Source organism: Podarcis tiliguerta, assembly GCF_965153285.1.
Source record: "Podarcis tiliguerta genome assembly, chromosome: 17".
NCBI classification, from domain to species: domain Eukaryota; kingdom Metazoa; phylum Chordata; class Lepidosauria; order Squamata; family Lacertidae; genus Podarcis; species Podarcis tiliguerta.
This window is the reverse complement of record NC_139550.1, coordinates 29,901,270-29,914,249: the sequence shown is the minus strand read 5'-3', so window position 1 is coordinate 29,914,249 and position 12,980 is coordinate 29,901,270. Positions and strand designations below refer to the sequence as shown.

The following is a 12,980-nucleotide window of genomic DNA, read 5'->3' as shown; positions in this document are numbered from 1 at the left end:
GCGTCCAGGGAGAAAGCCGGCCTGGTCTTCGTGAACGATGTCTTTAAGAATCGTCTTTAATCTTTTTGAAAGTATGTCGGCAAATAATTTATAATCATTATTTAAAAGGGATATTGGCCGATAATTTGAAACAATTGTTAAATCAGTTCCCTGCTTGGGAATTAAGGTTATAAAGCTTTCTGTCCATGATTCCGGTAGTTTCCCAGTCTTTATCATTCATGGTGTCCTTCAGTGGTTCAAATAGCGGTTCTTCTAGCTTTTTATAATAATTTGTGGATAGGCCATCCAGGTCCGGGGCCTTCCCTGATTTTGCTTTATTGATTGCCTGTTGAACTTCCAGTGCAGAAATAGGAGAATGTAAGAGACTGAGTCTCTCCTTTGAGATCTTTGATAAATTGTTCTGCCCTAAGTATTCTTCGATTTTATCATGATTTTCTGTTCCTTCCCTGTATAGTTCTCCATAAAAAATTACAAAGCTTCTATTAATTTCCTTTGGGTCGTCGGTTATCTTTTCTCCAATTTTAATTTTATTTGTTATCCTGTCATTCTGGTTGTTTTTAACTGCCAAGCTAAGAGTTTGCCAGGTTTATTTGCAAATTCAAAGTTTCTATGTTTTAATATTTTAATTTTTCATTCAATCTCTTGGTTAATAATCATTGAAAATTGTGTCTGGAGCATTTTAATATTCTCTGGTTTCACCTCAGATCATATAAATCTTTCGCCATTTTTTCCTCTCCTTTGGTGCTCAAGAGTCGTCATGTTTCTTGAAACTGCATATTCTTCCTTGGGTGGAATTTCTTTTCTTTCACTGTTGCAGGCTTTGCAGAGGAGGAAGCATTCGAAGCTCGTATGAGATTTAGTGGAGTGTATTATGGGAATATGTCTAGTTTTGAATTAGAGACTCATCTAAGACAGCAGTGCTAGCAAGCAGACTGGTTTCTGTAGCCAGTGCTGTGTTTATTTCTCAAAACAACAGAAACGAAGCAGAATTTAGCTGCTTGAGAATTTCAAGTTTCATCTTGAAACTGCTAGCTCTTATGACTTCAGAGGTGTGTGTGTGTGTGTGTGTGTGTAAAAAATAAAGAGGAAAGAAGGAGGAAAGCCTTGTAGCCACCTGTGTAGCCAGCCACCTCCACAAAGTTATCAGAAGCAGAATAAACTAATCTACACACTTTGCAGAAGTTAGTGTTTCTTGTTGCAGAATTTGGTTTATCTTCACACAGGATTTTTAAATATAGAAATAGATTACACCCTGAACATTTTATTATATCAGTATATTGGGCAGTCTCAACGTCATATGGTGTTTGGGGGGGCAGGGACAGATAGAATACAGTGCCCTGGTACTAGTCATTGTGTTATTGAGCTGGCTTGTACTCTGAAGGAGCTGTACAATCCAGTCTCTCGCATACCCTGCATAATGTTCACCCAGAACCACACCTACAGAGTCAAGCAAATTGGATTTTGGTGTCCATCCAAGTCACCCCTACTAGTCATACCAAAGGCAGACTTTTTTTTCCAGACAGGTGAAATATTGGGAGGTTGAGTGCTTCTCAGCTATCTAAAGAATAGTGATAAATGATGGCTTCTACCATTCTATTTGTTGGCTAAATGTGCCACAAAATGTACTATTTCTGGGCATAGAAATGCCCACTCCACTATCCCACATAAGCTGGGCATGAGAGTTGTGGGCATTAGCTTCACTTAACAATATTTCACAGTGATGTCTGTCCAGTTCTTCCTTTTCCGGTATTCATTTCTCTCCATCTGTTTTGTTCTCTCTACAGCAGAAGACCCCCTGCAGCACCGAACCGGCCCACGATTATCAGGCCTGCTGAGCCCTCCTTATTAGATTAACTACAACCACTACCAGGGAGAGCTGTTGCTTGTTAACTATATTGTGGAGAGAACTCATGCCTAATCTCTTGTGTAAAAGAGCTCTTTGCAATTGTGATCAACTGTAGCCAAGGCCCGTTTCCCGCTTCCTTCCTGTCTCCTTCCCTCCAGTAGCAGCCACCATGGGATGGGTGCTGTGGGTTGATTACTTGTAAATAGCTCTGAGAGGCCAAGCATTCCTTGTAGTAGTTCCCTCTCTGTCCTTGGGTCTTGGCTGGGGAGGGATTTGGTGACCTGAATCTTCTCTGGAAAATTGCAGGGGAGGGGTAGTTTCTTCACCCTCCTCTTGGTGGCCACACCAGACCCATTCCACATGGGAACATGGAGTATTCTGTTTTGTGGAGTTGTTTTGCACTTTGTTGAAAATACAGAAAGGATCCCCTAGTTGAGGGATTGGCAAGGGATTGCCTGTGAATGTGTGAAAGTGGCGAGTTTGCATTTCCACCAACACTTGTGCATTCAACACGTGGAATCTCCCTTCGCCATTCACATGAATTGGGTTTGTCCAACTCCTCAACCTCCCCACCCGGCTATGGATTTATTTGTATTATAATATATATATATATAATCTCCCCCCCTCCCCACTTTGATTGCCTTTCCTTTCTCCCTATAAATTTCAGTGCAAGATTTGATCAGTTTATTTCCATTTTATAACTTTGAAAGGGGTAAAAACCAAAACAAAATGATGGGACTGCAGATAGCAAATTGCTTATAAATTCAGTTCACTGAACTAGAGCAAGATTTTGCCAAGCAGAATAATTGGAAAGAAGGTGGCACTGGGTTGCTTTTAAGCCTCAGGTATACAGTTGATTTGAATGCCCCGCCGCGCTCTGCACAGCCAGTTTTCATGCTTAAACAGAGGCAGCTCAGCTGTAACCTAGATAAGCATGATTGTTGGTCCCTCCTATTTTACACCAGGAAGGCATTCTTGTGGCAGGGATGTCTTAGTCACTTGGAGCTGTAATACCAACTGGCTGTTCCCCGATTGGCTATGACCATTTGTTACCTGCCCAGTCCATATGGAGAAGTGCGTGTGTGTGTGTACCAGGGTTTCGAAGTGTTTTATCAGGATTGTGATCCTCTGCACGGATTGTGGTCTCTGTTGGAAAGCCTTCCCCTCCCTAATCAGAAGAGTGACTTTGTCCCGTGAAAGAAATGCCCTATTCTTGAGATCAGCTGTACTTACCAGCTTACCTCTGTGCCTCTAGGCTGAGGCAGATTCTTCATGGCAAACTGTGTCCATAATAGATCTTACGACACTTGTGCCACAAGGTCCCACAGAAGCTCCTGGTAGTGTCTGTGGTCTTTCGGAGTGGGGCGTTTGTGTGTTTGGGTTGGCTGCTCCATCTGTAGAGCCTCGGAGTTTGGAGTAACACTGGAGCCTTCTCAACAGCAGTAGTAAAGCACTCTGCCCTCCCTGGGCTGTGGTTGTATATATTTCTTATGAAAGACAGACTGTATTAATACTTGTATAAATTCTAGATTTTTTAAAAAGAGAAATCATCAGTTAAGCCCAGCCCTCATTATACAAGGCTATCAGGGATACCTCAGCCCTTCCTGAGATAAGATAAAAGGAACAGCCACACATACACCACCTGCCTTAAATGTTTCTTCCCTTTCTGCCTACCTGCAGCAGTAGTTCCTTGCTTCGTGTCCTGGAGGATATGACACTTCCATAGACGGTGCTAATTTTGTGCCTTTACTGCTTGAATTACATGCTGACTGCCCTAATAACCAGTGTTGCCTTCCTATGAATGTCCCTCTACTTCCAACGTCACTATCATGGACTTTTGACCCTCTCTTGCAGTGCATTTCATAACCTCGTGCCACCTACTGCCCACTGGTCACTTCTCCGAAAGCTGGCATTTGCTTGGTAGCATGGACCTCTACTTTTAATTCATTGTGTTCATATTTGCTTCCTCTTGACTCTTCCTGTTACCATGTGTGAAGGGGCTGTGGGACCTTCTCTCCCTCTTCTTTAGATGGAAAAAAAAGATCCCAACAGTTTGAGATAAGTGCCTCCATTATGTATCCTATTAATAAACTAAAATAAAGGGAAATTTTGCTGGTGGAAAATCTCTGGCAGCCAGTGGTGTTGGGGTTTGTTTGTTTGTGTGTGTGAGTGTGTGTTGTCTTTCATTGGTTCTCAAAATTTCTACACTCAGGAAGTAGTGAGCAGAAGAAACTAAAGCTCAAATCGAGTTTCCTTGAGGAGCTTCTGTTTGCTAGCCTCCAACCCAAATGGCTGATTGTTTGGCCCTGCTCAGTTTGACTTTTGAATGGGAGGCAGTTGTACAATATCTCAATAAAACAAGCTAAACGTAACCCCAGTTATAAGGATATTTAGATATGGTTAATATATTAATCAGTGTTCTCAAAGCTACCAGCATGAGTTTGACCAAACTGCGGGAGCCAGTGGAAGACAAGAGTGCCTGGTGTGCTCTGGTCCATGGGGTCACAAAGAGTCGGACACGACTGAACAACAACAATATATTAATCTTATATTTTTATTGCTGCCCACAGCCACTGATTCCCTTACGTTTAGCTGCTGTTTAAGTGCCATTTCCTGCCCCTTTCTCAAGCGATCATGCTCAATGTGATAACATCACAGTGCTTCATATTCGGGCAGATTTGGCTGTGTGCTGGTATCACTAAGGGCAAATGAAGTCTATTTACAGTCGGGGAAATGTTTTCTGTTACTGGTCACACAGGGTGTCCTAGACGATGAGGGATCACATACCAATTGAACAGCATTCGCAGAAAAGGATTGACCCAGTTGTTGTTTTTAAGTGCCTCCTTACCCAGAGGACAGGTACCCCTATAGCTCTCCTCCCTCTCAAATTAAAACAAGTGATCATGGAACAACCAAATACAAATGAGCAAGCTTTTGCAGACAGCCTTTTCAGGGCACATTGGGACATCTTTTTGCAGCTGCTGCCTGCTATAGTAGTTTCATCATGGCCAGTCCCTGTAGAAAACAGGGGTGATCAAGCACTCAGAAGGGCTCTTACATGCTCAGCAATTGCACCTGCCTGGGGAGGTCTCAATACAGTGTACCAGTTAGAAGATCTTGTTGGCTAGCAATGAAGAAAGCGTTCATACTGAAATACCTGCAAGAAGATCCATGCTGTCAGTCTTGTGACAACTTCAGTTCTTGAGGAAAGGTACATACGCCATACTTTATAAAGCACCTAAATAGCATGACCTATATGATTGTACCAGAATAGTAGTAATTATTATTATTATTACCCCAGCCACTCTGGGCGACTTCCAGCAAAATATTAAAATACAATGATTCATCCAGTATTAAAAGCTTGCCTAAACAGGGCTGCCTTCAGATGTTTTCTAAAAGTCTGATAGTTGTTTATTTCTTTGACAAATGATGGGAGGGTGTTCCACAGGGTGGGCGCCACTACCGAGAAGGCCCTCTGCCTGATTCCCTGTAACTTCGCTTATCGCAGGGAGGGAACCACCAGAAGGCCCTTGGCACTGGATCTCAATGTCCAGGATTACATTATATATACAAGTATGTTCACATTTTCCACTATACTTCTTTTAAAAAATTAAGCTTGCAGTTTATTATAATGCTGGAGTTATCTCTTGCAAACATGAAGAGCAGAATGATGGAAGGATGAACAACAGTCAACCTCAAGAATGATGTTCAAAGCTACCTGCTAACTACAAAGTTATGTTCAACCTTCACTGTTGCAGGCAGCATGCCTCAGACTTCCCATAAGCATCTGGTTGGCCACTCAGAGTGTAGAATGCGGGACCCAGAAGCTCTTCTTACGTAGAATATTTTTGTTTTACAACAAATGTGTTTTTTAATTCCGTCTCTTAAAAAAGTTATTTACACTTTTTATGGATTGTTTTGTGTGCATCTGTCTTGCTAGCATCGCTAATTTGGCTGTAAATCACATCACAGCATTCTATTACTATACAAGTCCATTTAGAGACAATTCAATTTTTTGGTTATGAAAATAGTTTATTCAGCTAATTGTAAATTTGATGATTTTAAAAAACCTGGTTTAAGATGAGAGTTAAGGCTCTCATATACTGGCTCATGCTCCGCAAAGTTCAAATACCAGAAGTGGAGACTTGATACCTTAACAGGTGTACCCTGTAGTCAGGAAAGGGTCACAAATTGTGCTTGCTTGCAACTTTCCATCCATGCCTCCACATTTTCCTTGGTCCTTCAGCTCTAACCAAGATATTGCCGGGGGGGGGGGGGGAGTGCCAGGGACCAGCGGAAGTGTCCCACCTTCTCCTTGTCTTGTTTTGACTTGTGAAGTATCTGGGTCCAACTCTCTTGCTAGAGGGATCATCTAGCCTTGCTCATCATTGTGGCCTTGCTCATGCCTCTTTGAGGCTTACATAAATAACTGGTGGCATATATTCAAAGAGTTGGAGACAGGGGCTCTCTTTAAGCACCTTTCACAATCCTGCTGGTGCTGCCCAGAGAAGGTTTTTGTGTCACTTAAGTGACATGAGGGTTCAAAGTTCATGCTATGGATTTTGTATTGCAACCAGAAGAATGAGAGAAAAATACCAGTAATACATTCACTCCTGTAGTGACATTCCCACCAGTAGGTGTGCTGCAAGACATCAAAATGCTTTGGAATCGGAGATGGTTGGGGCAGGAGAATAAAATGGGCTGAGTGGTTTGGCATCACAGTTTAAATGAAATGACAAGTGGGAAGTGTTCAGGGCACAGCTGTCAAGGCTTCCCTTTTTTTAAGGGAAATTCCCTTACTCTGAATGGATTCCTCGCAAAAAAAGGGAAAAGTTGACAGCTATGGTTCAGGGCCATCTTCCTGTGCTTACTACCTCTAGAAAAGAAGCACTCTCAAAAGGAAAAGTATGCTACCAATCTTCTTGTAACCCAAGACCAATGACAGATTCAGGAGAGGACAAGCTCCAATTCAAAGACCATTTATTGAACCACAAGACAATGGCCTACACAATCTTAGAAAAGGGGTGAACACTGGCAGCCTCCCATTGTTATGCCAGGCATTCTCTGACATCAGGAAGCCCAAACAAAGTCTTTTTATAGTGTGAGCGTACACACAGCTGTTTCTTGCCACCAGAATCCAGCTGATCTGGGATGCAGCTATGGGAACTGGCAGCATCCTGCCCTGAAGAGCAGCCAATGGAGTAGCATTGAACAGTTAACTCGGGCTAATGCACTGCCACGTCCAGGGAAATTTTAACATACTAAGAATGTGAAGTGAAATGCAGCAGCCCATATGAAAGGCTATTTTGGGGTTGGGGATATCAATTACTCTTGAACGTTCAACTTTAATCTACAGTGAAAGTACCAGGAGTGTATTCCAGAAGTCCCTCAATAATGTCTTGTAGTGAGGGAACAAAGTAAACTGCCAGGGCAGTGCTAAATTCTTCCTTTGCCCACTTGTTCTGCACAGCCCTCTCCCAGCCTGTCTCACTACTGATATCAGAGCTGAGCAGTCTGCTGGCATACCTGTGGCAGGAAGAAGAGAAGATGCACCACCCGCGCCCACTTTAAATGCAAATGTGCTTCAATCACAGCATGTAACAACACTAATCTGCCACCACTGTGTAATTTAGGCCCAAGTTATACTTGTGAAATTTCTCATATCCTAAATCCAGTAAGGAATTCCCAAGGTGCTCAAGTCCTGAGCAGAAGATCAACAGAGAAGAATTCCACCAGATGTATTCAAGACTTCATGTGCTCTGCAGGTCAGCCTTCTATAATCAGGAGTTTACTTGTTCACAGTTCCTAACATTTAAAGATACTTGAAGAGTCTTGGAAAGGCAATAATTTCCTCCCAAGGGAATAAACTCAATCACATTCTGCTTGCTTTCTGCTGAAAACTGGAATGCTAGATCGGGGACACGCTAGCACCAAATGAGTGCAAAACCAGGCCTTTTCACCCTTTGCAGATTGCTGACCATGGGAGTCTTTAGCAGTGACAATACTCCTCATGTAGTCATGCCTGGGGAAAATCAAACGCAGACTCCTGGGTGGTAAAGATTGCCAATGCCACTAGGAGAGTTTTCTTAATGCCCTTGAGTATTGTGGGGCTTCTTAGGGCAGGAAGATTCCATGGAAAAAGCAGAGGCTAGGAACCTCTCAACAGCAAAAGTGGCCGGGGCGTTGCTGCTTCCAGCCAGACCAGCGACTTTTGCTAAGGCACATGTTGATGAAGTCTGATGCAGAATATCAAAGTTTTAAGGCCAAGAGGCAAACTCCGCTGCAAGCTGTAGTACATTGAGAAGCACCTGCCCTTCATTGTAAACAGAGGAGCTATTGAAATGCATGAAGAACAGCTGTTTTTGCTTGTTGTGTACTGCCTAACATCTCCAGTTCTTGCACTCCCTCATCCTGCTCTCAATTTCGACAGGTTGCCACCATAGCACAAGATGTGGGGGTGTTCAATCCCCACCCCAAATCCCTCCCTTGGCTGTGATATTTTAACCCCTTCTGTAAAGAGACTCGTGACAGAAATGGCAGCTACACTTGGGACAGTACTGAGCTTTGGCAATATGGGAGCTGTCATTTTTTCTGGATACCTGCCCCGTATTGGTAAAAAGGGGGTGCCATTTCTCCTCCTGCTACGTCCAGACCCTCCTCTTGTCCTCAAAGAGGCTTTTCAACATGTACACCTGGAGAAATGACACCACCAGGAGCACAGTGAGATTGACAGCTGACCAGAAGTTGACTCGGCTCAAGTTGCTTTCCTGTAAATTGCGGTCTCGAGCTTCAAAGGCTCGCAGCAGGGCCTGCATCTGAATGCTTCTCTCCAAGCGGCTCTTCATGGTTTCAATAGATTCCTACAATGGTGAGAACAAAGGAGAACAGATGTGTGGGGGGCAAAGATGTGTTTTGGGGGAAAGGAAACCATTGTTGCCAGTCAAATTCAAATCACATGGAGTCAGATTCTTCACCCAACAAATAATCAGGCACCATGTCTATTATTGTTAACCAAAAAAAAATTCATCGTGACCATCTAAACTCAAGCACAGGTATTTCAACATCCATTAAAAGGCCATGAAGAATCACTGTGCATTCATGTACCACAACCCCAGAGATAATTCCTTACAGATCTCTACCTTCTCTTTATGCTGACACAAATAATTTATCTGTTAAGATACTGGAAAACCTTTCCTGGCTGGATTAAAAAATTACTCCTTTTGTTGCCTTTGCCAGCTCCCCTGTATGCACTGTTCCAAAGCAGTGAAAATGCAGGTTTGCAATGATTGCCAAAACCTATTAAGAGTAACAGCTAGTTTCATTTTCTTCTTTAACCGGAGTACTAAGCCACACAGGCGGTAACAAGAAGACACCTGCTGTCTGCATTTCCGGTCTCAAAGTCCATGTTTACCAAAGTGCCTGGCAAGTACTGCTGCTACCAACAATGAGACCCAGAGCTGCTTAGCTTCAGCAGGGTGATTGCACATCATGTGCCTTCGGACCACACCCTGTGCACCGTGAGTTGGACACAGCATTTTCCCCTGATGTGCAGCTGAGGAGGAATTTTGTTAGATATACCTTTTTAAAAAAACAACAAAAACCAAGATTCCTGGTTTAAAACAAATACTACTCAGTTAAACAAGTCAGCTTTGTAACCTTACGACTTGAAATTGGCTAGTTGACCAACTTTCACTGTTAATATTAATCAGCAGTCTTCCTTGAACCAAGTCACCCTCTGGTTTTTATCTCGGGGAGCTGAAAAGATTTCTGTCATATAGGTAATGTTGTAAAATAAAATAAATGGGTCTTGAAACAACAGGGAGCTGCTTTCTGAACACAATTTCTGGAACACAGTGGAAGGGCTTTGATTAACCTCTAGTATTAACCCCAAATTACTCATGAGTCTATTTCAAATTTATGTACCTATGTAGTTGATGGATTATTTAATTTCTATACTGCTTAATATATCGAAAATGTATCTATGTGGTGTACAAAAAAACTGAAGGCACAACAGATAATTTTTTTTAAAAGGTCATGAAACTACAGTGTTACATATAAAAATGCTACATTAATACAAAGTTACACACACAGACACTAACCCACACAAGTGTGTCAATTACCATGTTCACCTCTTCAGCAAAGCCTAAACAGTAGGTCTCTGGGGCAAAGCCACTAATGTGAACATCCTAATTTATTAAGCCACTAGCCACATATTGACAGTAATGATGGGAAGATCCATTCCACCCATAGGACTTGGGTTGATTTGCAGGGCTTTGGCCAGCGCTTCAGAAATGCAGGGGCTCTTTCCCACCCATCCCCATCAGGCATGGGGCATTTGGAAAAGGGGAGTGAAGATCCAAGAAAGGACCTAATTGTTAGGCTCCCATTGTGGAGCATTCCTCCTGCATCAGCTAAATACCTGGAAGCCCAGGCAGCAGCTGACCTCGTCTGCTATTGGCTGACCCCGTCTGCTTTGTCTGGCAATGTTACAGGGTTGCAGGAGACTGGAGCTATCCTGATCTCTTTCCCATCGAATGCCACTGTTATTCTGCCTAACTCCACCACATCTCAGCACTAGGCATTTCTCCTGAAGCCTCTTTGCCCACCTTAATGTCTTCTATCTTTATGTCAAGCATCTCTTCTGGTTCGGCGACTTCTGCCCAATTGTTCAAGTCCTCATCTTCCTGGGCGCTGTCAAAGATCAGCTCAAAGAACACCAACTTCTCCGATATAGTGCTGAAGGAGTTGTCAAAGCACAGCTTGTAATCCCCTCCCTCCGTTGGCTCAACGCTGAAAGATACCAACAAAGAGGATGAGCGAAGGGCTGCGTGACGAAGGCAGCTGTATCCTACAAAGCTGGAGTAGCCAAAGTGCATTTTTAAAAAATCAAAAAACAGATACACAAACTCTTCATACTTTTGCTACTTGTAAAAGCACCTGGACCATGGGCAAGCAATGGATTTCTCGTGAGTATCCCAGTGAGTATGCACGCCTGGGGGGGGGGAGGGCACGGAGGGTGAACGGAGCCCACTTCCAGCCCTCGCCGATGCTGCGGGAGTGACCCCCACTGCCCACCAGAGCCAAGCAGCGGCGCAGGGCTAGCAGGGAGGCGAGGAGCAAAATGCACCCACCCACCCCAAATGCACCCAGAGCCACTGCCCCTCTGGCCCTCCCCACTCAGTGCCACTAGCCTTCACTCCAAAGTATAAAAGCAGCATGACTCACGTGTGAACCCCATCGGATCTCCGGTATTCATCAACCAGCAATGTGCCTGAAGGACTTTCCAAGGAGAAGTCAACGTCCAGCCCTGCTCCACCAATAACCTAAATGGCAATAGAAAGAGTTGGATGATGGAAAGAGCTACTATGCCCAGAAAAGCCACCAATGATACAAGAAAAGTGGCAAATGGCTACAAATCTTTATTTGAGTATCAGGCAACCAGTTGGGGCTGAGCAACTTTTTTAAAACCCAGCCCGCTTTGCAAGACTGTTGTGAGGGTAACTACGCCGGGCAACTAGGAAGGAAACAATAAAAACTTTGAATTTTTTTTATTAGTTTTCACAACATTATCAACAAACAAACACATAAGACAAACAAACATAAATCATAGCCTTATTAAAAATTACACTTATTAACATTGTTAAGTGACTTCCTCGCTTCCCCTTGGTTGAATTTCATTGCATTTCCTTTTAACGGTTTTCCAAATCACAGATCTTATAAAATTTAACTTAAACATTAACATCCTTAGATCTTCACATTATGAAATTAAACATATTAATTCATCACTTAACTTAAATAAAAGTTAAGGAAACAATAAAAACTTGGTAAGGCAATGGCAAACGGCTTTTAAGAGGGATCTGTCAGAGACACTGGCTGCTCAAACTGTCTCGAAAAGTTACAGGGTTTTGTTGTACTAAGTACCATTCCCCCTCTGAAGAACAAACATGCGAGTCATCTGGCTGCTGATAAATCCACACAGAACGCAATACTCCATGGCTCTGCCGGCTTAAAACGCAGCCAGGTCATTCATTCCCAACCAATTCGGATCAAAGATGGTTTGGTGGTGGCGCGGGGGGGGGGGGCGTGTAGGGGAAGTGCATAAAAATGCAGCGTTTCCTAAGATATACGGATCGCGACTAACGTCCTCCTGGATGCGGAGCAAAGGGCAGCGCTGTGCGCGCACAGTCTCCGTCGCGGTAGCCAAGGGGGAGCTCCACCTTCGGGGGCAGTCTACCCCCCGCTCCCCTCTGCCACCACCACCAGGGGCTGAGCAGGAAGAAGAGGGCCTGTTGCCCCCCCTCCAATCCCCATGCGCCTGGTTTGGGGGCCGGATTGTGGACCCCTACCCAGCCTCACCTGGTACTCCAGCTCCATGGAGCCGTTGCCCGGCGCGCCCTGGTAGAAGCACTCCCGGCGCCCGGCCGGCAGCAGGAAGGTGAACTCGGCGTCCTGCGGAGCGGGTGGCGGCGGCGGGTGGGCCTGGCCGGGGACCCCTCGGGACGCCCCCAGGAGCAGCAGCGGCAGCCCGAGCGCAAGGACCGCGGCCGCCGCCATCGTCGGGGTCCTTCCTGGCGCCGGAAGGAGAGCGGGGCCGGGCCGCCTCCTTGGAGAGGAAGAGGCGGCCGCGCTCGGGCGGGACGCCGGCGCCGGAGGGCGCGCACAGAGCAGCCGCAGCCTCGCGCTCCGACGGGGCCCCGGGCCGCATTTTTCTTTCTCTCTCCCTTCTGCTTATTCGTTATTCGATTTGTCCGCCGCTTTGTCTTGCTCAGGGCAACCCGAAGCGGCTGATCAGACAAACTCGGCGGGCCGGAAGCCGCGCGTAAAGGAGGCAGCGTGGCTCCTGTTATCCGCTGCATGGAGCCCAGCCTCCTACAAAAATATTTACGGGGTCCTTGGCCCATTGCAGAATTGGTTCCCCTGACTGGCCACGGGGGCAAGAGATCCGACAAGGGGCCTTGTCCTCAGGCATATCCTCCAACATTGCATAGGGACGTTCTTTTCTTTCTTTCTTTCTTTCTTTCTTTCTTTCTTTCTTTCTTTCTTTCTTTCTCTCTCTTTCTTTCTTTGCTAAATCCCCCCCCCGCCCCGCTTTACATTTTAGAATATTCATTTAAACAACCTTAAATCAATGACT

The 12,980-nt window shown here is 44.8% G+C and overlaps 2 protein-coding genes across 15 annotated transcripts in view; one reads left to right on the top strand and one right to left on the bottom strand.

Moving 5' to 3' along the window:
• The window catches only part of DNM2 (dynamin 2), a 60,938-nt gene extending 56,969 nt beyond the window's left edge, over positions 1-3,969 (top strand). For 7 of the 14 annotated variants that reach the window (XM_083419756.1, XM_083419751.1, XM_083419753.1 and 4 more), the window contains one exon: positions 1,785-3,969. In XM_083419756.1, coding sequence (XP_083275882.1) covers positions 1,785-1,854 — 70 coding nt within the window. In that variant the 3' untranslated portion in view covers positions 1,855-3,969. Of the gene's footprint in view, positions 72-1,784 lie in introns of all 14 variants that reach the window. The other 7 variants (XM_083419755.1, XM_083419754.1, XM_083419752.1 and 4 more) reach the window with 3 other exon arrangements.
• A 2,840-nt stretch (positions 3,970-6,809) lies between these two features.
• On the bottom strand, positions 6,810-12,500 carry TMED1 (transmembrane p24 trafficking protein 1). The gene is made up of 4 exons (XM_083420726.1): positions 12,203-12,500; positions 11,072-11,169; positions 10,453-10,636; positions 6,810-8,706 (listed from the first exon to the last, which is right to left on the bottom strand). The coding sequence occupies exons 1-4, from the start codon at positions 12,398-12,400 to the stop codon at positions 8,488-8,490; spliced, it is 699 nt and encodes a 232-aa protein (XP_083276852.1). The 5' UTR covers positions 12,401-12,500; the 3' UTR covers positions 6,810-8,487.
• Positions 12,501-12,980: the final 480 nt, after the last annotated feature.

Excerpts from the sequence above, each read along its gene's own strand:
- TMED1 (XM_083420726.1), bottom strand. The coding sequence starts at position 12,400 with ATGGCGGCGGCCGCGGTCCTTGCGCTCGGGCTGCCGCTGCTGCTCCTG. Across the intron at positions 11,170-12,202 it reads CCATGGAGCTGGAGTACCAG|GTTATTGGTGGAGCAGGGCT; the intron begins GTGAGGCTGGGT and ends ATTGCCATTTAG. Across the intron at positions 10,637-11,071 it reads AGATCCGATGGGGTTCACAC|CGTTGAGCCAACGGAGGGAG; the intron begins GTGAGTCATGCT and ends GGTATCTTTCAG.